Here is a 27956-nt window from a genome sequence, read left to right on the forward strand (position 1 = left end):
TTGTTTCTCTCACCCAGAAACAGAACTCTGATAAATATTAAAAACAACGTTTTTATTGAATGAATGATAATACTAGCTATGATTGCAGTTGTCAGATGAATGCATACTCAGGAGCCTCTATGCAGTTGTGTACTGTAAGAGCTCCGGGGTTGTCCAGGCCAAAGCAGGGGTGGACGTAACTTAGGAAGTGACAGTGGAAGGTGTGTAGGTGTTGTTCCAGATCCACATTAAAAAAGGACAGGGTTCCCCTCTCATAGTCCAGAGCCACTCCTATCCGCACTGGGTTCACTGTGATCCTCAGGTCAGGACTCCAGCCGTTGTGCAGAAACTCATATTTATGCCTGAAGGGGGAAAAAAAATGGATTTTGTAGGGAAAAGATGTTCTAAATATAAAGCTGTGTGGATCATTTCCCCTCTCTTGTCAGCCGTTAGTAAAGCAGATGCTGAATCATTGAGCCAGGATTTCAAATGGCTGCGGTTTAAAGAAAAAAAATGTAATTGTTCAATTGTGCGTAGGCAGATTCACCAAGAAGATGCCCACAATGGGAACCACATTCAGGGCTTGTGTGATATGCCACGCTGAATGATTTTGCTAAATGTGACAATTCAACTGTCCTGCTTTGTTCCAAGATGAGTTGCCATAGCAACACTTAGAAAGTAACGGATATTCAACTGTGGGCTTTTCTACCTTCAATGGGCTTAGTTTTGCATGGAGCAGATGCACAATTTTTTTTATTGCTTAGAAAAGGAAAATTTCTGGTAGCTATAAATAAAGTCTTGGCCCAGTTTCCGAGTCGTCCCGCAGAGGCTCAACGTGCTGATTGAGGTATCACATGAAAAATCTGCATCTACTTCGTCTGTGTAGTCCTGTGAACATGTAAGACAGTTTCTCCCAAAGTTGTACAACAAATGGGAATAACAAGTATTGGTGGACAGATTAATGCTATTTTGAGATCATTTTTATTGGCGGATGCCTGTGCTTACAAGGCCCATTATTTATACCACTAACCCAGTACCAGGGGAGTCCACAATATTTACATTGTTGTTTTTAACTATACAAGTTCACAAATGTTCATCCTCTCCCAGAAACAAGGAGATAATACTATCTACTGACAAATGCTGTTGTCAAGTGCACCAAAAGTATTCATTTATATAGAAAGAATAGTTAGTTCATGGACATATTCTTACTACTGATAAATGCTGTTGTAAAATGCAATTAAGTGCACTAAAACTATTCATTTTTTATTTTTGTAATTCTTTTTTTTTTTCAGTTGGTTTTATGGACATGTAATATATTTACACGGCAGCAAACAGAGACAATGCAGACATTAACAGCTCGAAATAAATGTTAATTTAAGTGCAGCAATTCTGTGTCTCTTTTGTTATTATTATGAAAAAACCAGCTACACGATATCTGCTCTGCTCTCTAAATGTCAGGGTCCCACAGAGCCCACTGCTGTTTGTCTAAAATTAATAATATAATTGCAAATTGAATGCTTTCAAATATTTTGTCTTGTGACCCTATTAAAAAAGATAGAAAAGTATTAGAGTGGTAAAACCTTCCCTCTGCCAAGAACTGAGATGCTGATGAAGATGGCAAAATATGAAAATAATACACCAAACGAGGAAACAGACACCTTTATGGCTCACTCAGCAATTAAAACTAAAGCAATCCAGATTGATAAAGACTGCTACAGTTAAGAGGAAAAATCTGTATTCTGATTGGGGTGTCCCTTTAACAGAGATGGTGAACTGTTACCTGGATGGAGTGAGAATGTGTCTCATGCACCAGGAGGTGTTGTTGGCCCCGAGGTACGAGCTCCTCTCCGTGTCCTCAGATGCAACTCCGATCCTAAATTCTGTAACATCATCTACCTCAACTTCCCAATAATGTCGGCCTCGCACTGGGATCAGATCCCCCAGGACAGCAACACATCTGACCACACACACACACACACACAGTGTTATTTAACATTTTTACACTCATTATGGGTCATCTTAAAAGTTCCTGTTATCTTCTCACGCACTGGTAGCCATTGTGCATTTCACCTGGTAAAGCTGTTGTTGTCATCTAAGGCCATAGCGCTGATTGGAAGCTCCTCGTCGCCATAAAACATAGTGAAGCCGTCTTCAGAGATGGACAGGCAGGGATGGGCAGTGTCCTCCAGGAGATAGAAGAATGTTCCTGCACATGTTAACAAAAAGCAGTCGCTGAGAGAAGCTAAGTACATATTAGAGTACTGCACTTCAAGTTTGAGGCACTCCTTGTACATGAGTATATGCATTTGATCTTACTTTATACTTTTACTTCACTGCATTTTACAGATATTGCCAATAAAGTTGGAATCATTTTGTTTTCAGACACAATCATCTGTTAACTGTGGTTTCATTTTCATTGTGATATGTTTAGAAGAGATTGATTAATGACGTTTGGAGAAGACATAAGCTTTATCTGTCAAGAATAAATCACATTGTCACAATCATTTCATGGAAAAAGGTTTAAAAAATATTTTATTCCAATTTCATGTAGTTCTTGGTTACTTTTCGGATTAAAATTTCATTTTAAATATGATCAGTACACAATATGAGGCTGAAAGATTTGCTGTTAATTCCAAACCTGGGAATCAGGACTCCATAAGGAGTCGTCTAAAGCTTTTTTGAGTACCTTTTGAGTATTATGATACTTAAAATACCTTAAGTTTCTAATGCTTCTGAACTTAGACTTGAATAAAACTTTGAATGTGAGACTTTTACTTTCATCAAGATATTCTTATAAATCGGTACTGCTACTTTCACCCAAGTAAATGTTTGAAATAATCCTTCACTGCTGGCCAGAAGTACCACGAACAGGCTGATCCTTCTCACCTGTTGTGGAGACAGTAATGACTTCACTCTTGTCGCTGGGGCCGCCAATGTTGACTGCTCTCACAGAAATGAGGTAACGGCGTCCTGTCTGCAGCTGGATCAGACACTGACAGGTGGGCACGGCCACTATAGACCTGGGGGATTAACCAATGAGACAGAAGGCTGATATCACTTCCTTTTTAAATATATCTAATGCAGCATGACGACAACTTTTTGGATTGGCTTTTAATGTCTTGTCTCACAACTTCTGAAACACTAGGTGGATAAATGGGGAGCTTAACTAAGAACTAAGCAGGCCCATTTAGGTAATACAGTTTAGACTTCTCTATGCAAAAAAACCCACAAATTATTAAAATAAAAAGGTTTGATTGTTCTCCGAAATGACCAGATGAAAAATTAAAATGACCCCAAATGTGAGGTTGTGTTCTAGCTGAGGCTAACAGTGCTGCAGGAGCTGAAGCTAAGAATAGATTTTTCTAGGACAGTGTGTCTTGATTCAGCAGCTCTATAACCATGGGACCTCAAAAATCCCAGGCAAGCACTAACACTGGCTTGTTTTATGGATTTATTGAAGCAAAGGCCTTAAGGACAGGCCAGTGGAGCTAAATATCACAGAGTTGCTGCATCTTAAAAGCTCTGCGAATCCAGTGAAGCTATTTTTAGTCTCTACCTTTGTGAGCAAACTCTTTAAAAAAACATGAGGAAATTTCAAGGAAAGCCTAATTAAACCTTGAGCTTGTTACTACGTTTAAGCTGTAAACTGTAGGTGTAAGTTTATAACACAGTTCTTACTCTGTAATACCGCTCTCTGTGCCATTAGTGCCCATCTCACTGAGCTCCACAGTGTAGGAGTCGACAGGGTTGGTGTTCCCTGACTCCCAGCGGATCAGAGCAGCCTCGGGACAGCTAGTACACTCCCTCTGCTTGATCACCGGAGGAGACGGCACTAGAGAGAGAGACAGAAAGAGAGAGAGAGAGAGAGAGAGAGAGAGAGAGAGAGAGAGAGAGAGAGAGAGAGAGAGAGAGAGAGAGAGAGATAATATATATATATTACTTTACATAATATAGAGACATATAAGCACACATTCTCTCCTCTACTACACAATATTGCATCTGACACATTGATATATTGTTGTCTTTATTTACTATTTTTACTTAATGAATTGTATATTTGTCATTGCTTTGTCTCACACATATTTTATGAGCTTTATTCTCATCAATCATGTAAGGTTTGAGTGATTACAAAATTGAAAACAAACCTTGAGACAACAAAACAATTATTGCAACTGTCACAACTTTAATATCTCCTCATGTAGCTGTAGGAGTGTCACATCTATTACCTGTCATGTATAAGGCCTTCTCGCTGGCTGGGCTGATGCCTGTGGTGTTGGTAGCAGTCACCCAGAGTTCATACTGAGCATTGGGCAGTAGATCTGTCACGGTGCAGTGGGTCTCCTTCACTTTTACTTTGCTTACTGAAAAGCCAGCAGAGATTTAATCGTGGCTGCGCTGACAAAAACAACTCGCCAGTATCCTTCAGAGAAATCAGAGACTCCCACATCAGTAGATACCATTCCAACAGTAGATGGTGTTATCATGCAATGTGAATCTGCAGTCTGTGTTATACCGTGTGGAGCACAGGTGCTGTCTGCCGGTGTGTCCTCCAGCACCGGTCTGTAGTAAAGCTCGTAGTACTCCACCGTGTCGTCAGAGAACAAGCTCCAGCACACACGCAGGGATGTCTGCGTGGCAGAGTTGGGCATCTGGGGGTTGATTACCGGAGCAGATGGAGCTGTTTTCATTTCGGAAAAACATTATTAACCCGGTTTTGTTGTCAAGTCACACCATTAAAAGCACTAACAGTTGGTAAAGGGCCACTTTTGCATAAAAAGTGATATGTTATGACATAATTCTAAACTAAAGAAAATATATTCTATACCTCTTTTTTTAATTGTTTGTTTGTTTTTCTGCGTTCTGCTTTGTTTTTTAACTGTAATTATGTATATACATTGTGAAGCACATTGAGTCTGCCTTGTGCATGAAATGTGCTCTATAAATAAAGTTGAATTGATAACATGGCAAAAAGAAAAAAAATATAATTTTTAAATTAATAACCATTAACAAAACACATTTGTGATAATGTTAATGTTATAAATGCAGCTATGATCTCTCATTATTGAACAGTCTTTAAAAATAAATGGATGGAAACATTGCCATGTGCCTGAGAACTTTACTTGATATTTGACACACTGTGCATAAAAAACACATCTCTGGGTAACCACCACACCACAGCCTGCTCTATGTTATAATTACGGACAGTAAGGTGTCCAAGAGCACAATGCATCAAAAACGGACCAGAAAATTAACCTTCTTCTGTGTGCTGTACTGACACAGACTGGTGGGTATCAGATGAACTGGGGGAATAGTTTGTAAATCAGACCTGGAACGACGTTGATTGAGTCCATCATGGTTTTCACATCTGACAGGTCAGCGAGTGGAGTGTTAAACTCAAGACTTGTAGACAACGTGAGGTCAACCTCATCTTTGGCAAACTCCTCGATTCTAGTGTAGTGCAAAAAGAAAAACAGAATGAGCTCTGGATGCTAAGATTAAACATTTAAAGTAAAGCGAGCTTGTGTTATGCCATTCAGAATCACTCAAAATGTGACTAAAAAAAACAAACAACACAAGGTCCTGTTACAATTGTGGCTTTTCCAGAAGCATTTTGTGGTCTTCTGCAGTGCATGAAGTTTGCATACGCTTTCCTTTTACTTTTTGTACATACTGCAATGGCCCTTACAAAGTACATACTGTTGCATGCAGTATGCACACAATTGGGACATACACGTCGCCTTAAATTTTGAACTTGAGCATTGTAGGTCAGAAAAGTCGGGAAAGCATGCTGGTTTGCATACAGCAAAATGTGACCAGATGCAGTAGAACATTTTGGTATTTTTGAGATACCAGGTATTTGGACAAGCTAAATATTTTTCTGGTATATTTAAAAGTATTTAAGTGTGGGTATTAGTATACAACCTGAGCTAACTCAATGCTCTACAAAAAGCTAGTAAGTGCACAATGAGTACATATTTTTATGTTATTTTCCCAGGCCAAGAATTTCATTCACACTCAAAATTACTTTAATAATTTTAGTATGAAACTAAAGGCAAGAAACACCTGGAAACTTTATCTGTCCTGAGCCATTAATGGTTAGTCTTTTGAAATCACACTGCTGTCACGAGTCAGTTCAGCATCACAGCATGTGGCATACTCACTGAGCAGCATCATAATTACCTTTTAATGGTGGGCATAACTGCCTGTCAATAAAGGTCAAAGAAAGAAATTGAACAACTGTAGAATTACTTATCAATATTTCATACCCATGATCACATTAGTGATGTTTTTTTCTACATCAGGACTACGAGAGCTAAATCTCCTCCTGCAACCCTCATCATGTATATATGTCTATAATCTGCACAGGAACACAAGCTCAAATACCTTCAGAAAAAGCCTCTTGTCTTGGCTGCGGTAGATCTCCTGGGCCGTCTCGATGAGCTCCTTGGAGGCATCCATCTCTCGACCACAAACCAGCAGCTGCTTGTACAGGGCCTCCAGCTTGCCCTTCTTCTCCTCCTCCAGTCCAGCCGCCCGCTCGTCATATCGCTGAGACAACGTCTGCAGTACGTCGTTGTAGTGCTGCTCCAAGTGCTGCTCCTGACGGCCAAAATTCTCCTGCACATATATTTGTACGATCGTAGTTAGAGCTTTACACATGTGTTATGCATTTAACAAAAAATGGAGAGAAAAGAAAAATGAGGAGAGGAAGACAGATGAAGGGAGGCAATGAATGGATGTGTTTGACTCAAGTTCAGGCCCTCCGGGGACACACACAGGGACTTACAAAACTGAAATCTGACATCTTGAACTTTATTTCTCCTTTTGAGTTTAATAAAACTAAATAATAAATAGTAGTATTCCCAAAATGCTCACACAGACATTCAGTAATAAATCAAAGTCAAAACACATTTCAACACTCTTTAAAATAAGATTTTTTTACCTCCACAGTGAGAAAGATTTCCTCCAGATGACCTGCAAAGTTCTCCATCTCAGCCACCTTCCCTTGCAACTGATTCCTGATTGTGTCAATCTCACCCTGAAATCAATTGAGAGGCATGCCTTTCTTTTTAATTCATATCAGTAACACAAGCTATTTTTCAAGCCTTCTCATCAATGTAGCTTTTCACGTCGACAGCTCCATCTTCTGGGAGTGAGCTACAAAGAAATCTGAAATGTCATGGCCGTCTTTTGGGAAATAAATAACAGAATGAATAGTCATCAAAACCCTCTAAAAGATTGACGTAAATCCCAAGAAACCATCATGGTTGAACAGAGGTCAAATAAAATATCTAAATCATCAGATGTTTTATTCATACATCATGGGCCACATCTGTGTTAAGTTTCCTCACCTCACTTTCTTCCTCTATAAACACATCAAGTCCATCTTCTGCCCCGGTGGGAGATGGCGGGCTGTCGTCACAGGGTTCAAAATGAAGGGACTCATTGGTGTCAACAGAAAACCTCTGGAAGGTGGAAACTCCTCGCGTCTCCCTTCTTCCTTTGTCTGCCATTGTGGTCGACTCCTGGTGCTCAGCTTCTTCTGCAATCACATCCAATCTGCCTCCAATCTCATACAAGTCCATGAGGCGAGTGACTGTGGGAAGTTTATAATCCATTTGTGAATATCAGAACAAACTTATAGACAAGTTTCTGATAAAATATCAATTTACTTCAGCCCCTGTAACTTTTAAAAAACATTTCAGAATAGCATTCTGATAACTGTGCATCCAATAATAACTGAACAGAATAAACCCAACAGAAAATAGAATCTCAACGCTACACTTTTCATACTTGAACTAAGAAGCTTGCCCGTGCAGAACAATCTGTTTGTGATTAAATTAGCAATAGTGAAAAAGTAGCTGATTGCAAATTTACCTGGGTAGTTCAGCAAACCAGTCTGTTCTAAACAGCCATTTCAGGCCAACAGTGTTGTCCGACAGTCCAGCTCTGCAAGCAGTCCAACCCTCACCCAGAAGCTGTGATAAAAATAGATGGGACTCAGATTGCTCAAATGTCAAAGGCATGCCAAACATCCATGCGGGGAGTTATTTATTGAATAAAACATACAATTTGGACAAATTATAGGCTTCAATTTTGCTAACACTTTAAAAAAAACGTCAACTTGTAATTAGTGTCAGTTTCATCATAAGTCTCTGCCTTGATATCAGGAGACGGAATTCCCCGAACATGTGATTCAAAGGTCAAAGTTGAACACAATACTTGGGACAGTGTGCTGCCTTCAAGAATCTTCGTAAACTCCCACATCAACTAATTTAAATGCTTTTGATCAGAAATATCTCAATTATGACCTCGCCTACTGCCTTTCAGTGCCTCGATGATAGAAATTAGACGCAGCCACTTTTCCGTAACTGTTGTTTGATGTTAGAATTCAAGCAACATTGATCTCTTCTACACACATAGTAAGAAAATGCTTGCCAGCAATAAAACAAGTGGTGTTATAGTTCACAATTCTTCTGTGGACAACTACACAAATTATTCCGACTCCTTTTTAAAAAACATGTGTTTACATCTATGCAATAACAACGGAAGATATATCACTTTGTGAAGCCGTTAACGTGCAGTGTTGACAGCTCCTAATATGTCTGAGGTCCTTGAAGGCGGCTTACGTCACGCAAATGGCGGACGTTGTAAACAGAGCCAGCAGCTTCTTGGAGGAGGACGAAGCAAAGTGAAACAGCACTTTTTAAGATGAATAACGTGGAGACTGAGCGGCTGGACAGCCTGGAGGGATGGGTGGCTGTTAAAAGTAACATATTTGAAGAGCCTGAGACGTTTAAGTTGGGTTTTATCGTACAGTGGAACGTCATCGAGTGTAAGTTTGCTGTCACCTGCCACAACCGGACGTTACAACGGCAGAAACGCAAAGCCGAGGTTGTCACCGGGGACCATCAGATGAGCTGGGCTGGACTTTTCTCTGTCAACGATCTAAAACACATCCATCAGCAGTTCAGCTGTGTGGCGGACATCTTGGTAACCTGCTTCCCGGACTTGTCAGACTTCGAAGACGGCAACATTTGGGACTTGCTCTTCCTAAACCGGAGGTCAGGTACCGGGGACGACGATGAACGGGATTTCGATACGCCGTGTAGAAAGCTGGAGAAATACTTCAGCACGGCCATTGACATCTGCGGGCGAAAGATTGTGCTCGACACGTTGTTCACGCAGGACGAGCGGGACGTGGAGGAGTACTTTGAAAATCTGCAGGAGTTCAAGAGGAAGACCATGCAGGAGGAGATGGCCAGGGCCAAGAGTCACGTGAGACAGGTGAGGGGGGTGTGACAGCTGGCAGATGAGCCACAGGTGCTTATCTCAGGTTGATGTCGTCACCCTGTTAAAACATTTGCCTAAGTCATTTATTGTCAAAATTGTTTTGTTTTTTGGCCTAAATCATCTCCTCATAACGCCGGCCACCTATGGTAAAATCGTCTACATCCTCAGTTGATCATGTGATTTCACCCCTTTAAGATCATCACTTCTTTGACAATTAGCCACATTCATAGGCATCAGATAAGAACCCAGCAAAGAAGAGCTAGAGGGAGATTGTTTAGTTGTCAGTTTAGGTTATCAGTGTTTTGTTGTTGACACTAATATTGACACTTTACTCTAAGGTGTCTACATAAGTGTGACATGAGCGTGTCATAAACATGACATCGATTGTGTCATGAACATTTATGACACTTTGAAGTAACATTAATGCTCATGATACTTGTCATGTCATGTTTCTGACAGGCTTGTGTGACTCTTATGTAGACACCTTCAAAATAAAGTGTTACCATATCTTGCTTATGTCACAAAGGCATGTTAAAAAATGGCCTAAGTCATTTATTTCTCTTAAGTTACATAATTTACACACAGTGTTATTACTATGTCAATAGCCATCCTTTGTTACATCCTTTTTGAGTAAAATTATCAATAAATATCATATGTTACACTTTTGGTGAAGAGTTTTGTGTTTCCTGCAAAACTTGAAAAAATGAGTTAGGCGATTATTTTAAGAGGGTGACGATATCTGTTACCAGTTCTACCATTATGAGACAGTGGGACACAGACAGAAAGGCCACACCAGCTCCCCCACACAGGAGAAACTTTATAGTTTTAGGCTCTTTTTGTGGTTGTTTTGTGTTCTTCTGTAGTCGTTACGCATCTTTCTGTGGTGTTGTGTCTCTTTGTTGTCATGTTGTGTCTTGTAGTTGCTTTATGGCACTCACTTTGTAACTGTTTCTGTTAGTTTTTTGTCTCCTTTTATTTGTTTTCATTTTCTGAAACGTTGCATCTCTTTGTGGTTGTTTTCCTCCTTTCATTATCCTTATGAGTAGAGCCCGACCAATAAGGGAATTTGGAGGCCAATACTGATTTTTGAGGGGAAAATTCATCAATAACCAATATTGTGGCCAATATAGTAATTTTATGGAGCTGGAATGAAAATAGATCTTTTTATGTAGATTGTGCACCGATTTTTCACCACTCTGTAAAGATCCCCACAGGGCTGCTTTCTCAAATACAAATCTTTATTGAATAATATTTAACATTGTTATACATTATTATACATTATAAAAACAATGTATTACATTGTCAGCCAATTCTATAAATGATAACTGAGATAATGAAGAATAAATAGCTAAATAAACATTACTGTTCAGTGTCAGTCAAGTGCTGACTATTTAAAAAAATGAATTAATAGCTAACACCATTTCTAAATCATGTTTTCTACATTATATTTTGTATTAAAAAAGTTTTCATAACACCACATCTAAAGGCATATACACCGGTACAATTAGGCCTTTGATGGGCCAATATCGGCCCATAATATCAGTCACTCGTTATATCTGTCATGCTGTAATTGTAAGTGTATGTGAGTTTCGTAATTTAGTTTTAGTTTAGTTGTCTATTTCTAGGCTTTTTGTGTAGTCATGGTCACTTTGAATCCCTTCCTGGTTGGTACAGTATGCATGTGCACAGTCCATGTTTATTATGGATACCTAGCAGTCTAATCCAACAAACCTGTAATAAATCTACATAAAGATGACAAACTTCAGTTTTTTTTTGTTGCAAATTAGGTTTTGATTCAACTGTATTTTCATTTTGGTGGTTTTAGTTTGTGGTGATGATACTGAGAGGTGTTTCTAATGTTTTGTCAACCTGATATGAGTAGGCTAAATATGAGACACCTTTCAGTATAATGTGATGCAAAATTAACATCCTGTTTGCTTGATTTATATCAGTGAGTATAGACATTAACAGTGGAAACTGAATATTTTAACATTTAAAAAGGTTAAATATATTGCATGTCTATGCCATATTGAATTAGACTGCCTCAGTTTTTACTATACTTCTAGAGCACCAACAATGTTGCTTTAAAAATTATGCTAATGTTGTTTTTTTTTGCTCATAGAGGATGTTTGCATAAAAGCCACAACTCATAGAAGAAGTGTCAGCAGCTGTCGAGGTGCTCAAAATGCACTTGGACGAGCCAGACTTATATTCCTGAAGGAATTCTCACTTGAATAAAAGAAAAGGGATTGAGGATTTAGCAAAGCTTGCGAAACCTCTCTAAGCTCTATATTACTCTTAATATCTCTGTGAATGTAACCCTGCAGGAGCAGCACCACACAGTGGTGTTACAAGTCCACTATGACACAGCAAACCTTCACTGTTTGTGTTTTACAATCAGAGCTGTAGATGTTGCAACACCACCAGCACTTATGTTTGTTTGTCAGCCTGTGATTTTTTTTCCCTTTGACAAGCGTTTGATTTGTACACAGAAGTGTAACTTAACCCCGCACCCCCCACTGGCTTGTCACGCAGTAATGGTGAGAGATGCCCTACAGTATAATGACTGCATGTTTAAAGCCCTGATATATGAGACACCGGAGAAAACGCAGACAGTGTAAACATCATCAGAGGCATCTCTACAATGTAACACAATCCGATATAACAGCTACATTTGAGGCCATAGTTTGTGGTGTTATTGTATTTAATTTGCATTGTATCTTACAGCGAAACCTTATATTCTTCACATTAAATACATAAAGAGGGCAGGGACTATCTAGAACTTCTAGATAATGATGAAATCACATTACTTTTTTTTTTTAAATCACCTTTTTTTTCTTCACCACTCTCACCATCAGCTTACCTCATTCTACTCAATACTTGACAGCATTTCAGTTATTGACCAGGCTACCTCTGTGCTAACAAGGTCTGTGGTCTAATGATCTCATCACTTGAAAGGCTTGGTATGAAATAGCAGATTTGAAGGGACAAATTTGTCTGACTAAAGTGGTGAGTGATGCTGGCTTCACCTGGTTCTGATAGCACTAATATCGACTGTAACATTAGAGCTCTCAGATTGGAATTCTTCAAAAAACAATTCCCCGCAGAGATGTCTGTGTTTTCCTCCAATTCATCTGAGATATGAAAAGTCATGCAGAGCAAAGACTCTGCTTTGGGCTCAGAGCAAACCCAGGTAACGATGTTTATGTCCTCTATATTTACAGCTCCTGCAGAGTCATGGCAGTGCAGACCGAATGGTCGCGCTGCTCGGCATCTACGAGGAAGAGGACGAGGCCTACCAGGACCTGGTCACCGTGGCCACCACCTTCTTTCAGTATCTGCTGCAGCCTTTCAGGGACATGAGAGAGCTGGCCTGCCTCTACAAGCTGGAGATCCTGGTAAATATAGGCTCGATTTAGCAGCTTTTAGTAGGATGTGATAAATGATTATAGACACAGGATGCTGTTTGTTCTGGTATTTATTTTACTCTCATCAGGAATTCAAATGTTTAACACAAATTCCAAAGAGGTTTGTGGAACATCCTCAAATCAAAGCAAATATCTAATCCACTAATTTAATGCAAATACACATTTACAGCCCCAGCATTTTCAAACTCTCCCAGCTGTCTTTGTTACTGAAAATACAATATTTGTATGCACCCTGTTTCATTCAGATCACTACAAATTCCCTTTGAGCCTTAGTTGTTTAATTTGTAACTTCAGGGCCTGATACAAAGCACCCAGTGTTGGAGAGTAGTACTACATGTAATTGAACTAGTAGTTTAACTACATTTTGCATTAGCTTGCTTGTAGTTCAACTGCATTAACTATAAATTGGACCATAAAAGGAAAGGAATTTTTATTATTATTATTGTTATAATTATTATTATTATTATTATTATTTTACCATTGCGTTCGCTTTGACCGACCTCACCCACTTTTTCTTTCATCCTGGCTGTTCTGTAGGCATGCTGAAGCAGACAGCTACAACCACTCACTGGACTTGACCTTTGATAATAATATGGAAACATATACATATACAGAAACAACAATAAGTGGGTTTGTGAAAAAAACAACAACAATATTTTTACATCTGAAAATATTTTTTTTTCTAGTTCTGAATGAGATATTAGGGAAAATTCCCATGAAGAAAGGGCAATGAAAGTAAAAACATAAAATTCACAAAAGGTGGAACCCAGTAATGCTGCTGAATCTGGCAGCAACAGATAGCAGCATTATTTGAGTTATTAAGGAAATTAATAACTAAGGAAAGAGTTATACCCCGTCACCTACACACACAGTATGAGCAACATGGGCAGTATGAGCTTTGAGGTATATGTACATTGTCAATTTGATAAATTTTTTTATACTTGGTAGTTTCAACTCCTTTTTCTTTTCTTTTTTTTAAGATTATTTTTTAGGCATTTTTATCCTTTATTGAAAGTGACAGAGTGAAAGGGGGTGACAGAGGGGAAGACATGCAGCAAAGGGAGCTCAGGCCGGATTGGAACCCGGCTCCGCCGCAGCAAGGCCTCAGCCTACATGGCAAGCGCTCTACCAGTGTGAGCCACCGGGACGCCCCTCAACTCCTTTTTCTAAGAAGCTTTAGTTGACCAAACTAGATTTCTCCTTCGGGTAGCTTTACTATAGTTCACCTTCTTCTAGTGTGAAGTAATTGGTAGCTTGCAAACTGCTGCTTTCAAAGTAGCTTCACAAACACTGTCAATACCATTTCATTTAAAGTTCCTTTTTTTGTACTTTACTCGATACAAATCACGCAGATGGAAGCATTCAGTTGTGTAAATTTCCCAAACTACTTCTCCCCGTCCAAATGATTCTTACACAAATCCATTACACACTGAATTGACAACTCTTCCAAAAACCCCATGCTCGACTCCACCACACCACAGACTTCCATTAAATCAAAGAACTCTTGCGCTGTTTGGCTGCAAGCAGTACCATACAAACAGTCTTTTTTATGCTTTTCTAGATCTGTGTGCAAAATCAAATGCAGGAGAAGTTTAAATTCTACTTGGTACTGGGTTATTTTGGTCAAGCACAAATAGCCACTGATGGAAGGATTGGCCTGTTTTATCTCTCCAGCTCTCCATCATGTTCTGATCACACACATGATGGTGGAGTGATTGACATATTTTAACATTTTTATGTCCAATTTAAGTAAAACACAAGGTTGAAATCTAAATCCTCATTAAATCAAACTTTGACTAAAGGCAGAGTTTATTATTTATATTGGTTAAATTTTAGCAAGAAGTCTACATCAAATCACAGAGTGTAAAGTTGTCCGCTGCTTTTCTTACTGTGGTTTTCTGCAGAAGTCTGTGGAGTTTGAGGACTTGGGTCCTCGGAGGATAGCAGCTCTGGAGAAGGAGGCGGAAGAGTGGAGGACGAAAGCAGATGAAGCAGTCGCCTCAATTCAGGACATCACTGTCACCTACTTTGCACAGACTTCAAAGGCTCTGGCTGGTATAAGTTGTTGTGTTTATTTCTCTTATTTGTGTATGGATGAATTAATTAAACATTTTTATGTGTCATTCCTCAGCACACAGGAAACTGAGTGAAATAGCGATGCAAGTTGCACTGCAACTGCAGACAAGCAATATATTTATCATGTTGTCTAATATTCGCATAATCGAAAGTCCACATAGAACTAACACTGTCATATTAATCTAAAAGGAAATAGAAGTGTAAAGGGCGACTTCAAATAAAATAATAAAGATATATATATATATATATATATATATACACCAGATAATTGAACTGTGGGATAAGCTGCCTGCTCAGATCAAGTCTTGTCAATAGGAGATTAGAAAGGGTATTGCTGCCTTGATTTAATTTAAATAGAGAAAGAAGAAATGAATGCTAATTTTTTTTTAAGCCATCTTTGAAGTTGGCATCCCACCTTGATCTGAAGAAAGACAAGATCAAGATACAAACATTTTAAATTGGATACACTCGTTCCACTATCTGAACGGTTGGAAATTGATGTGGCTATAAACCCACTGTTTACTTCAAGAAATGCCTTTTTTTCTGGAGGTTTATTGTAAGGTACTCCGAAAAAAACATATTCATAAGGAGTGCAAGAGGCACATTGGGAAATGTTTAATATTACAATACTTGCGTAACAGTTTTTTGATATCTCTGAAATTCTTTGATCACCTCAAATAAAACTTTGTGGGTGTCTTTACTGTGTTACTTTGCATGTGCTTTGTGGACATAACAAACCCTTGTGTGTCCATGCAGGTATGTTGAAGCAGATGGAGGAGGATAAGTGCCGTTTCGGAGCTAATGCCTGGGCGTCTGCAGCTCCCAGATTGGAGAAACTGCGCTTCCTTTTGGCCAAAGAAACCCTGCAGCATATGAGAGCGATGGAGATGTGCCTCAACCGCAAGAAAGACCGCATCAGAGAAAGGGTGTGTGTCCTAATTTTGTGTAGATTTTACACAAACCACAGCTTTTACAGTCATTCTGTATTTGTCAGCACATCCCATCAGGGTGTATTGGACTCTTGTCAGGGTTGTAAAGCTTCAGTTATCATTCAGATCTTTATCTCAAGTGCCAAGGCCAACTCTGCTTTAATAGTGGTTGTAAGTCTGGAGAGATGTGACACAGTGAATCTTTCACTTGGTATTCCAGTCTGATGAGAATCTCTGGCTGCTAATAGTCCTTTGATCTATTTATAAAGCCTCTGTAAAAACACAGAGAATCCCCTCGATACACCCCCCAAAACCTGCATGCATGAATAAGTGAAAGCTTCTGTCTGTGTGTATACATACTCAAAACGTGCCAGCTACTGTATGTGCATATCTGTGAGTACAGGGAGGGTTTAGATTCTAAGGGTTTTGTGTAAATTACTTGCTGCTGTAGAGAGTCGTGCTGTGCATTTGAGCTTTTTGGGAAAAGAACACCTTCAGCACCTTCACCTTCATGTGGCTGCATTATTCATCCGATTAAGCTCTTTAAAAATCAGGATGCTGGCACTATCCACCACTGTGAAATCAACATGAGCCCGTACGGAGACAGCTGTGTTTGAGCACTGAAAAATGAGATCAGTAAGCTACACCTACGCAAAATCTTGCGCTGGTGGCAACAAAATTCTGTGGCTTTTTTGAGGGCGCCGCTGTGCCTGCAGATGTCACAGATATCTGTCACAGATGCCTTTAGTGTATATATGTATGCTTGGGATGGGATGTGTATTATCTAAAATCAATTCGCTCTGTACAGCTCTTATGTCATATCCACACAGTCTGGAGTGTGTGTGTGTGTTTTATGTTGTTCAAAGCATTTAAGGACAGCTCATTAACTACATATCACCATCAGACATACTTAACATTACCGTCCTACCGAGCAGGTAGCTGTTCATTTCAGGTGATTTCATCACAGTATGAAAAGTAACTTGCAAAAATTAAAACTGGGTTGAGATGAAGCACAGACCCACTGCTTTATTTTTATTTCATACGTTTTTTCTCTCCCTTTATTGCAGTTGAAAGCAGAGACTATTTTGAAAACACTGTGTGTCAAAAAACTCAAGCCCAGAAGAAAAACAATAAGAAATAGAGATGTCAAGATTAGGATTATGTGGAGGATGTTATTCCACTAAATAGGTTTCACTTTGACAGCTGGCTCTTAAATGAAGTTCCAAGTCTCTGCAAGACACACTGAAATGATTGAAAACCGGCAGCAAAGTCAATCCAAACCCGTGGTATGCTTTACAAGATGGTCAGCAAAAAGTATGCAAATATTGTACATATAAAATTGTAATATGCAAAGCCACCAGTTTGACCCTTTGACATGTTTCTGTTGTTGTTGTGCAGTTGGGCAGCATGTGTGGCAGCCAACAAACTGATACCAGATCTGCGTCTGAGGATGGTCAGCAGCACAACACAGTGGACCAGCTGGAGCTGAAATTCTATGAAACCCAACTCGAACTGTACGACATCAAGTTTGAGATCCTGAAGAACGAGGAGCAGCTGCTGGTGGCTCAGATCGACACGCTGCGACGGCAGATCAAAGGTACAATATGTAACGTTAACTGCTTTTTCATTAATTGCAGCCATTTTGCAACACAGTAATCCAACAGAGACCGAAGTCATTGATGTGATATTTCTATTTCTATTGGCCCAGTTTACTAGAATGTACTTCTGTGACAAGTGGCAGCCACCAAGCTAAAGCTTACGGTAACATTACAAAAACATTCAACATGCCCATAAAGTTATTATGAAGGTGAACTACACAAAACAAGCAGCTCTGTGGTGACCAGTAGCTCAGCAGGCTACTTGCTTTAAAAAAATGGATCACTGTAAAAGACTGTGATGTCCTTCTACAGTCTCATTAAATACTAATCTAATGGTGTATAAAGCACTCTGTATTTAATAACACTTATTTTTTATGAATACCAGAAGCTTTAAGTATAAAATATTGTAGCAAAGCAGAGAGAAAAAGCTCAAGGTTGCCTCAATTTGAATACTGTAATTGGAATCCAAAGGCCCTCACACATATTCGTCTGAACACTGCAAGAACATTAACACCTGAACAAGATAATACTTTGCAGTATGAAAGTCCTGCAATAAATACTAGCTTACATTAAGGGCTGGGTCATCTATGCCACAACGGCTGCTGTAACTGGAGCTTTCATACTGAAGAAAATATGATGATTCTCAGGTTCTGGAGCTAAAGGAGCTTCTTTTTTATGTGATTTCTAAGTGAATTTATGAATGTTTTTCTGCAGTGAACCTCAGATATAGTATTATAGAAATGTCTGTGTTTAGAGTTATGGCTGTGAGGAGTACAATATGTTTTTTTTGCCAATATAATTTCCATATATGCAGTTTTTCTGCTTCCAACTTAACATGTCATGATGAAAAACATCTGCAATAAAAATTCCAGACTAATATAAAAAAAAAAAATAAGAGAGATAAATTAAAAAGTGTTTTCCCTTTTTTTCCAGTTTTAATTTTGCTTGCATTTGTTTTGATGCTGACTCAGTGAAATGGCAGATTTATTTGTTATATATTTGTGGGAGATTGTGTAAGGTGTCCACACACGTCACACCTTACAGTATAATGCTAGATTTAATTAAATTAACCATAGAGTTCTGACAAAGTTTTTGTTCTAGTTAAAAAAAAACATATTCATCACAGGGCTGATGTCCTGTGATACATTATGATGACAGTTTCTGTTTTTCTGGTCACTCAGTATCTTGTGCACAGGGTTTACTTTGGGGATATATTTTGTGCATGTAAATATTTCCCTAATTGCTCCTCCTGGGACGTGTGATGTTTGCTTCCAAGTTGTGTTTATGCACATGCTGTCTGTGTCTGTTACCTTGGATGGCTTCAGGATTATTTTTCCAACTAAAAAGCAGAAAAGGTGTCCTCCACCTGTTGCTGCTCAGTAAAGAAAGCAAGAGGCTAGAGAAAAAAATGAATATTGCAAATGAAAGGCTATGAAGCTTTTCAAAAGAGTTCAAAGCTTCTTTTTTTTAAATTCTTTATTCTTGGGAGAGCACTTTATATTATAAAACATCAGGATTAAAGCAGTTTTATTTTCCGCTGCTCTGTGCATTTTTCTGAATTTAAAAAGAGGTAGTGTGTACACAGAGGTATTGAAAAATAAGTCAGGTGGATGCTGGAGAGAAAACGGAATAAAATCCATTAGGTTTGCTAGAATGAAACAACATTATAGGGTTATTCATTCGATACTGCAAGAAAATCTGCCCACAAGGGCCTTTTGACCCACCACAATAAAATGAACACATTTTTCTAAAGATGAAGAGAAAAAGTAATCTTCTCCATAACATCAATGTCATTTATTATATCTATTCACTCTTGTATTATGGGATGGACAGGGAACCAATAACCTCGTGAGAGGTTTTTTTTTTAATTTTTACATTTAATATTTATATATCAGAAGGCCTTACCTGAAAATAAGCATTTCATAAAAATTATTAGACAGTTAAGAGTGCTTTTCAGTGGCCCGAAAGTTACCTGCATCAATTAGGCGTCTCTTAACCCCTTAACATATAAAGAAAACTGCTATTGTTTCATCACCAAAACATCAGAAATAACCTGTTTTAAGTGCATATACAGTCATGGAAAAAAATATTAGACCACCCTTGTTTTCTTCAATTTCTTGTTCATTTTAATGCCTGGTACAACTAAAGGTAAAAACAATTTGGACAACTATAATGATAACAACGGTTTTCTTGGTTTTCTTGATAATAACCAAATCATTATCAAGAAGACCATGGAAAATGGCTAGATATCAGCTCTTAAATTAAACTCTTATGAGCTATTTTCGTTGGTATCATTATATTTGTCAAAAAAATTATACATATAATAACCTTTAGTTGTACCAGGCATTAATATGAACAAGAAATTGAAGAAAACAATGACCTAAGAATTTCTTCCATGACTGTACAATGTAACCTGCAGCACAACTGTGGTTGAGATTGTACCATCCTGGCTTGTTTGTTTGGCACACAAGGTTTTAGATAGATTGCATATAGAGTACATGTTTATGTCACTGAGACAAGCTAATTTCCAAAATAATATCCAATACAGAATGGAAAGCACAAGTGATGATGTAAGAATATGTATGAGTTGAAAGAGCACCATTTGAAAAGGTGACAGGGAGTTTTAAATGACTGCATGTGTGTTGCAGAGCTGAAGGAGGAGGTGGTGTACTACGATGTGTGTGAGGATCTAGAGGAGCTGCAGAGCATGGTCCACACAGCGTCCACACACACAGACTCTCCGGCTGTCAGGCAGCTCAAAAGACGCCTACAGACCTTGGAGGCCAAGAGAGGCAACATCTGTGCCCGACGAGCTTATCTCCGTAACAAAAAGGTGCGAGTACCATCGGGCTTTTTCAGTCTCTGCCCCATCAGATGATTTTTTTGTTACATTTTGGTACAGAGGGTATTCATCAGCGAATATTAGATTGGAAATGTTAGTCTTACTAATGGAAGATTGTGGCATTTTCCTCACTCTCTGTCCCCTTAACATCTAAAATTGCTGAGGTTTTAAAAATTGTTTTTACTACACTGTTTTATTTTTAGCTGACAGAGTAATTGAAGCACAGTTGGAGCTGTTGGCATTTCCTCCTGTCACTGGCTGCATTTTTATTTGTCTGATTAAAACACATATTTTGTTGCTTAGAACAAAGTGGAAAGCATCCCTCCTGGTTAGATTCTCCCACGAATCACCTACAGAAATATTTAACCATGCAGGAAAAAAGAGAAATTAAAGAAATGCTGCGGTGTTTGTTTGCCTCGTCATTTTCTGAACTTTGAAGGACATATTTGCCCTAATACTGTGCACATACATGTCATTTTTATGTATTTTTGAGTGTACAAGTATAACTGTTTGTGTGTTTTTAGGATCAGTGCATGGAGGCCAACGAGCACAAGCAGCAGTCCGCCAAGCAGAGCTCCATAGTCTTCAGTCAGCATCATCAGGTCCACCTGGTACGTCACCACACTAACCAGGCAACCCGCAGAGTTGCTTCTGTCACCTCCACTGAATCCACAACTGAAACCGGATCCAATTGTGTCTCTCTAATACCTCTCGCTGTCTCCCTCTGTCATCTGCAGAAACGAGAGAAGAGGAAAGAGGAGGAGCAGAGGAGGAAACAGTGGGTGGACCAGGAGCGAGAGAAGACTCTGAGCAGATTACGATCCTTCAGAGAGGTCAGACTCTCACATGTTCTCTGCTCTCCTCCCCCTGCAGCTCCTTCTTCTGTTAATGATGCCCCAGAGGTTGCTGCTTCATATACACTTGATTCAATAGTTCACTTCAAAATTAAAATTCAGCTATTAACTACTTGACCCCTTGGTAGCTGAGTGATTACAGCGCATGTCACAAAACTGCAGCGCCGCTGGTTCTTTTCCAGCAACAGTATGACATTTGTTGCATGGCACACACCTCCCTTTTCTCTCTCCCCTGTTTCCTGTCAAACTGTCCAATTAAGGGCGAAAATGCCCCCCCAAAAAATAGCCGATCCAAACACCAGAGGCAGTTCTGAGGACTAACTGCTGTGATTGTAGTAGTAGAGTTTCTAATGGTGCTTGGAGGACTGGAGGAAAGAAAGAGATAAAGGAGTAAGTTCAAGACTTTGTTCAGGAAAAGGACTGTTTGTGTACAAACTGTCTGAAGCAGAGACTCACTGAAATAGGATTTGTTTTGTCAAAGCTGGTAACGTTGATATTAGGCCATTATTACTATTATTATAATGATAGTATGATTTTAATGATTATTGATGATTATTATATGATTATGATTTTTTATACAATTTGGTGTCCACCAGCCGTATATTTGCATTTTTTCTTGCTGTCTGCCATTTTTGTAGCTTCCTCTTGGATGATTGTGATCTGGCACCTGGTTGCTATGTTTTTATACACTCACCGGCCATTTTATTAGGTGAAGTGTGTACCTAATGAAGTGTCTGATGTGGTCTTGTGCTGTAGCCCATCTGCTTCAAGGTTGGACGTGTTGTGTGTTCAGAGATGGTCTTCTGCATTCTACCTTGGTTGTAACAAGTGGTTATTTGAGTTACTGTTGCCTTTCTGTCATCTCGAACCAGTCTGGCCATTCTCCTCTGACCTCTGGCATCAACGAGGCATTTTGGCCCAGAGAGCTGCTGCTCACTGGATATTTTCTCTTTTTCGGACAATTCTCTGTAAAGCCCTTAATATGGCTGTGTGTGAAAATCCCAGTAGATCAGCAGTTTCTGAAATACTCATACCAGCCCGTCTGCCACCAACAACCATGCGAAGTTCAAAATCCCTTTCTTTCTCGCTTTGAACTTCAGCAGGTTGTCTTCACCATGTCTACATGTCTAAATGTATTGAGTTGCTGCAGTTGGACAAGTGTACCTAATAAAGTGGCAGTTGAGTGTAGAGTCCAGCCCTCACGCCTGCACATTGTGCCCGGGAGCACCACACTGTTACCCCTTTTCAAGTCGGTGTGCCAGAGACGATGGAGTCCTGCACTTAACAGTCACCATTATGTCTTCTTTTCTTTAATAGTTTGCTTTTCCGAGCAAAAGCTTGAAGGTAACCAATGAGATCAACCATCTTCTTTCTTCTGTTTACTGTGTTGTGCATTGTGCATTGTGCAGGGCTGTGCGATGATGACTCATCCCTGATTTCAATGGTTCCCTCAATACTGGTGATAGCAACAAGGTTTCAGTGCTACGTCCTGCAAAATAAAAAGAGAAAATAGAATCAGAGGGCGGGATCTCTGAAGATACAGACACAGCCACACACTTCTTGTGGGTCATAGGATTGAGAGGGATTATTTTTGAGTATATACATATTGTTTGTTTTTTATAAGAAAGTCCGACTCAATCAAAAGGTTGCCAGTCAGCCAGATAGTCCACCCCTTTGGTACAGACTGAAATATCTCAAAACTATAAAGCTTGTCCAACTTGAGCAGATTGGGGGGATTTATCTTCTCTGTGTGTCAGCGTTGTTGTTTTAGATTGTGTGTATTTTGTGCACATTCTTTCTGTCACTTCAGGTTAAACTCAAGTCACTGTGAGACACATTTAAAACAACGAACATTACACTGCATGGGTGTTGTCTTGTCTCTCTCAGAACACTAGACAAAGAAAATATGTAATTCTAAAACCATCTTCTACCTTCTTTTTCAAGAGGCGACAGGGCCAGTACATCCTGAAGACACCTCAGTCCAGGATGTCTCTCAGTTCAGAAGTGCCGTGTCCCTCCCAGCCGCTGTCCATCATCAGCCTCGGCCCCTCTGAAGGACCCCCCTCCGTCCGTCCTGCACCCAGACGCAATAAAGCACCTAAGAAGCAGCAGCCTAAAGACATCCCTGTCCAAATCTACGCTGCGCCGCCACCTCCAGCACTAACCTGCCCTACTGCACCTCCTCCGCCTCCGCCTCCTCCTCCACCACCTCCACCTCCCCCTCCCCCACCACTGCCCCCTGCCATACCCCCTCCACCTGTCCAAGCTTCACCTTCCTCTGAAGACAAACCGAAGCCTCTCAGCGAAAAAGAGGACCCTCCTTTTCCAGCCAAGAACATGCTCAAACAAAATATAGGTGAGAATGAAATATAAAACAGTATAATTTTGAGCTCATTATGCGTCTGTAATAAATAGACATCAGAATGCTGGACGTGGATTTGGAAAAAATATATATTTTGATGATTTATTGGAAAAATACAAAACTGTTGGATATGTGAATTTGTTCGACTGCAGTTGAAGGTCGTGTTTGTTTGTGCCAGAGTAAGTAAATGTGCATGGGGTGTGTGAGTGCCTGTCTGTTTCTGTGTGTGTTGTGTGTGCCTGTACATGGTGTTCTGTCCTGAATTCCCAGCCTCCCCCATGAGGCCAGAGGAGGCATTTTACCTCAGTTGTGGTCCTGCTGATGCACACTCTCAGCTCCAGGGAGACTGCAACGTCCAACACGACTTCATGTTTTTGTGAAATGGAGGTCATTCAGGAGGAAGCTGTTTTTAAAAATATTTTGAGAAAGCTCTGGGCTTTGCGAAGTGAAAATATTTAGACACTAGCAGTGAAACTGATAGCAACAACTGCAAAATGACAGATAATGCATTCTTTATTTCCATTGCACATTCTTACATCATTGTAAAATAGTAGTGTTTTTTATTGTTGTGTTACTATAGGGACAATGGATGAAGTTTTGGCCTCACTACAGCGTGGACAGATCCAGCTACGGAAGGTCCCCTCTCCAAAGATGGCGTCCCCCACTGAGGACCCGAGGAGCAATCTGATGTTTGCCATCCGACAGGGAGTCACGCTGAAGAAGGTGAGATGTTCTACAAGCATAGCAACGTGTCAGAGCCTAAAGCTAGACTCATGCAGTATATCCAGCCAATATATTGACTTATATCAGCTTAGTGCACATTTATAGACCAATTATTTGTTTACAAACATTGAGAATGTGCACGCCTACCGGTTCCCAAAAAAAACTTACTACCAATAAGAACACTGTGATCATGAAAACTAGCTTGCAAAAACAGACAGGGTTTTTTCTTTATTTCACTGTTGAAGTGTTGAAGTATAAAACTTTTACAACATAATAATGTAGTGTACATTTATAAAAATTAAGACTTTTAGGAGTTCCATTTTCAGTTTTGGCAGCCCGCCGCACAACACGACATGTTCAGCACAGATTACAACTTTTCCTGTGATAAAAGTTTTCTCATGAATTTTAGCCTACTTCTGATTCCTTGTGCAACTGGCGTGCATGCACAATTGTGTGTATTGCTAGAGTGACGTGTTTTGATAATAAGTCTATTGCATCTGTGCATGTCAGCTCATAAGCACATTCCAGTGCAGAAATACCAAACTGGGTACTTTAGAAAGAGTGTCACCATTGCATAGTTTGTCCACTTGAGAGCACTGTAATGAATGATTGAAACCTTTATTGCCACTTTTCTTTGCACAAAGAGCATATAAAAATAGCAAAAGAACATAAATACCATACATAACATAACATAATATAACATAAAGCATAGACATCATAAAATGCATAATTCAAATCAATAAAGGACATCAAGTGCAAGTTCAAGAAGAGTTGATGTTTTATCTGTAAAATGAAGGCATGAGTCATAGACTGTGTAAAAGAAGTGGATGTAGTCACCGTAATGTCACCAACTGGTTTGTAGACTTCTGTGTAGAAGCCTTAAGTTTGGCATTTTGGCTGTCGCAATCTTGGGTGGATCTCATTTAGCAAACAAAATTAGCTTCCATAATTTGAGTTTAACTATAAAACAAGTTCACTCGCTATTTAAATGTACACAGTTCATCAGGATAGAGGTGTAGCAATGTGTATCCATGCCACTGTTTGCTCTAGTAGTTATCTTTCAATCACACCATGGCCACACCCTAAACTGTACCCTGCTTCATTGTCTATTTTACTCTAAATAAAACCATTAATTACAAAATAAACATAGTGTTGTATTGAAGAAGGCTTGAAACTAGTGATTGAGACTATAAACTCATGAGAAAAATGTTAACTGAGCTAATGATTCAAGTGAGAAGTGGAGTCGCCCCCTGCTGGACATTAAATAGTATGCAGGTTTGAGGCACTTCCTCACTGGCTTCACTTTTCAGACCCGTAGGCTACGTCCACTTCTTTTATACAGTCTATGGCACGAAAAGTGACCCTTATAGACAGCAGGCGACACATGCATAAGTAATAACATTAATGGCTGTAATCCACTTAGCTGCTTCAGTTTCAGGTTCCCTCTCTGGTGCACACTGGCTCAGTGGCACACCTTCATGGAACAGAGCCATCGTTAATGTTATTAGTGACACCAGTTCTTTCAAAATCAGTCAAAATATCTGCTGTAAGGAAAAAAAGGTCCATTGATTTTTTTCCAACAGAGACAATTTTAACAGCTGGAGGTAATATTGATCCTGAGTGAAATGTGGTATTAAAATGATTCTTGTTGTGCTGCAGGTGGTTGCTGCACGTGCAGAAGTCCAGAACAGCCCGGACAACGAGCTGGAGCGCAGCATCAAAGCCGCCATGATGAGGATGAAGAAAGTGGCAGCAGACTCTGACGAGGACGACAGAGGAGACGACGATACACACAGTACAGACTGGGACAGCTGAGAACACACACACACACACACACATGCAGATGAAGCTGTTGTCTAACATTACCCTCGCTCTGTTTTCTTCACGGTTCTGAGCTACAGCGCACACTGCTGCCAAATTCTCACCAAAAAGCTTCCTCTTAGACATGGGTAGGATTACACCTCCTCTGACTTAAACATCACAGTTTTGAAAATAGCCTGGAGATGTTGTAAAACATCCAGAACCACTCAAATCCAACCAACCAGCTTGTGGCAGAATCAGGATTTAGCCTCCTCTAAAGCAACTGGTTTTTAGAAATCCCAAACTGAGCGAATGAGGCATTGTGCCTCAACGCTCATTAAGAAGAAAAGCCGAGTGCTGCCTAGTGCTGTAGTGCAGTGTGTAAATGATCGAATTTCTCCCAACTCACCATCTGAAGGCCTTTTGTGAGACTGTCACGCAGCAGGGGAAGCCTGTGCTGCAGGCAAAGACGACTGCACAACTCCGCTGTCACAAACACTCAATTTCCCCACATTGCTGAGTCCGAACTCGGCTAACTTCCTTTATTTTGAATGTAATTAAATCTGAGCAATTGCTTTATGACTTGACTTTACCCCAATAAGGGCTACAGCAGACGGAGTTGTGTCGTTTTTGCTTTGTGTCACTAAACAAATGAAGAGTCCTGAAGTGCAGCAGTGTTAATTATTTACAGACTACATGTCTAAAGTCTACGTCATTGTTTGTATTACAGGCTGTTTGATGCACCGTGCCCCTATCGCTGTTTTCCTCTTATGTCAGAAATGTGTGAATGTGTTAGTCTTAATTTATACATAATGTTTTATTAATTGCTCTATGATGCCATAACCAGTTAAGGGGGAAGTAAAGAACACTATATTAATTTTCTTAAATAACCAAGGCTTCCTTTTGATTATGTTATTACTACAATTACTAGGGATGCACCGATTCGCCTTCTGGACATCAGTATCAGTGGACTTGGGGTTTGCAGTCCAATTCATGGCATGCTTAGATAGTGACAGATCTGATTTTTCAACAGTCCACAGATTTATTTTACAAGTGCAACTGAAGGTGGACACTAGGACTTTTACTTTTTCACACACTTTCATCAAGTTGGAATGAATCAAAAAGAAAAGAAAATAAGGTTGAATTCTACCGCAGTTATTACAATAACAGTGAAAAAATATGTTGGCTGTGTGGGAGTATTAGACTGTATCGGAGAAAGCTAAGCAACAAGAACGTTTTCTTGTACTTCTGTATGAAAAACACAAGAAGTGAAAAATCACCCTATTTTTTTAAAAATTGCATTTGCATGTAATTAATAATTTGATTCACAAATGTTTTTGTTGTAAGTAGTGAAACATTCTTCTCACTAGTTGTATAAAAGCTCAAAATGCTTTTAAAGCAATCAGAACTTTAATTTGAAAGGTTATGCTAAAAGGTGTTTTTATTTTTATTTGTGTGATTCTTTTATGATACATTTGTACTCATTCAAAGATAGTCTAATGAAATACTGAAAGACTTTAAAACTTTAAGACTTTCTTGGCACAAAAGGGGAATAAAAACATTAAAAACATCTGTATCAACATCTGCTATCGGCCAAATTATTATTTTAAACATCGGTGCATCCCTGGCAATTTATCTGTACAGCTCTATGTTTGATTGTTGTTGAATGTTTGGAAAGTTTGAACGCAGGTTGTTGATGTTTAGGGAAAACTTTGTACTGATGACCTTTGAACCTGTGACACAGAGCACTTACCTGAAAAGACGAAGCTATAAAAATGTATTATGTACAAAACAAATGACAATTACTGTATGTCAAACGGTGTTGAATGGTTTGCAGACAAATTGATTGAATGCTGCAAAGATGTTCTTGCTACTGTGTTTTAATAATAAATTAAGACATGTTAGATCATAAAGATGGTTTACGGACTTTTTTCTTTACTTTTCTTTTTCTTGTTGATTGGCGACGGTGTTTCCTGCTCTCCACAGGTTAGCTGTACCTGTGTCATAATGAAACCCTCTGTACTTTAAATGAGTCACATCATCTGAAGTCTTATCGACCTGTGCCGGTGAA

The 27956-nt window shown here is 39.4% G+C and overlaps 2 protein-coding genes across 2 annotated transcripts; one reads left to right on the forward strand and one right to left on the reverse strand.

Annotated features, from left to right (window-relative positions):
* Positions 1-33: 33 nt before the first annotated feature.
* LOC131983305 (fibronectin type III and SPRY domain-containing protein 2) lies at positions 34-9238 on the reverse strand. Its single transcript, XM_059348019.1, has 14 exons — positions 8832-9238; positions 7858-7958; positions 7332-7576; positions 6923-7018; positions 6364-6597; positions 6160-6182; positions 5306-5427; positions 4493-4657; positions 4206-4340; positions 3658-3811; positions 2866-2999; positions 2050-2185; positions 1760-1936; positions 34-341 (listed from the first exon to the last, which is right to left on the reverse strand). Exons 3-14 carry the CDS (start codon positions 7563-7565, stop codon positions 92-94), a joined length of 1860 nt encoding a protein of 619 aa, XP_059204002.1. The 5' UTR covers positions 7566-7576; positions 7858-7958; positions 8832-9238; the 3' UTR covers positions 34-91.
* Positions 8627-27798, forward strand: LOC131983287 (WASP homolog-associated protein with actin, membranes and microtubules). Its single transcript, XM_059347996.1, has 11 exons — positions 8627-9267; positions 12498-12671; positions 14606-14756; positions 15534-15703; positions 17105-17303; positions 19953-20137; positions 20671-20757; positions 20884-20979; positions 22945-23356; positions 23943-24085; positions 25745-27798. Exons 1-11 carry the CDS (start codon positions 8692-8694, stop codon positions 25898-25900), a joined length of 2349 nt encoding a protein of 782 aa, XP_059203979.1. The 5' UTR covers positions 8627-8691; the 3' UTR covers positions 25901-27798.
* The last annotated feature ends 158 nt before the right edge of the window (positions 27799-27956 follow it).

This window comes from Centropristis striata, chromosome 2, assembly GCF_030273125.1.
Source record: "Centropristis striata isolate RG_2023a ecotype Rhode Island chromosome 2, C.striata_1.0, whole genome shotgun sequence".
In the NCBI taxonomy this organism is placed as follows: domain Eukaryota; kingdom Metazoa; phylum Chordata; class Actinopteri; order Perciformes; family Serranidae; genus Centropristis; species Centropristis striata.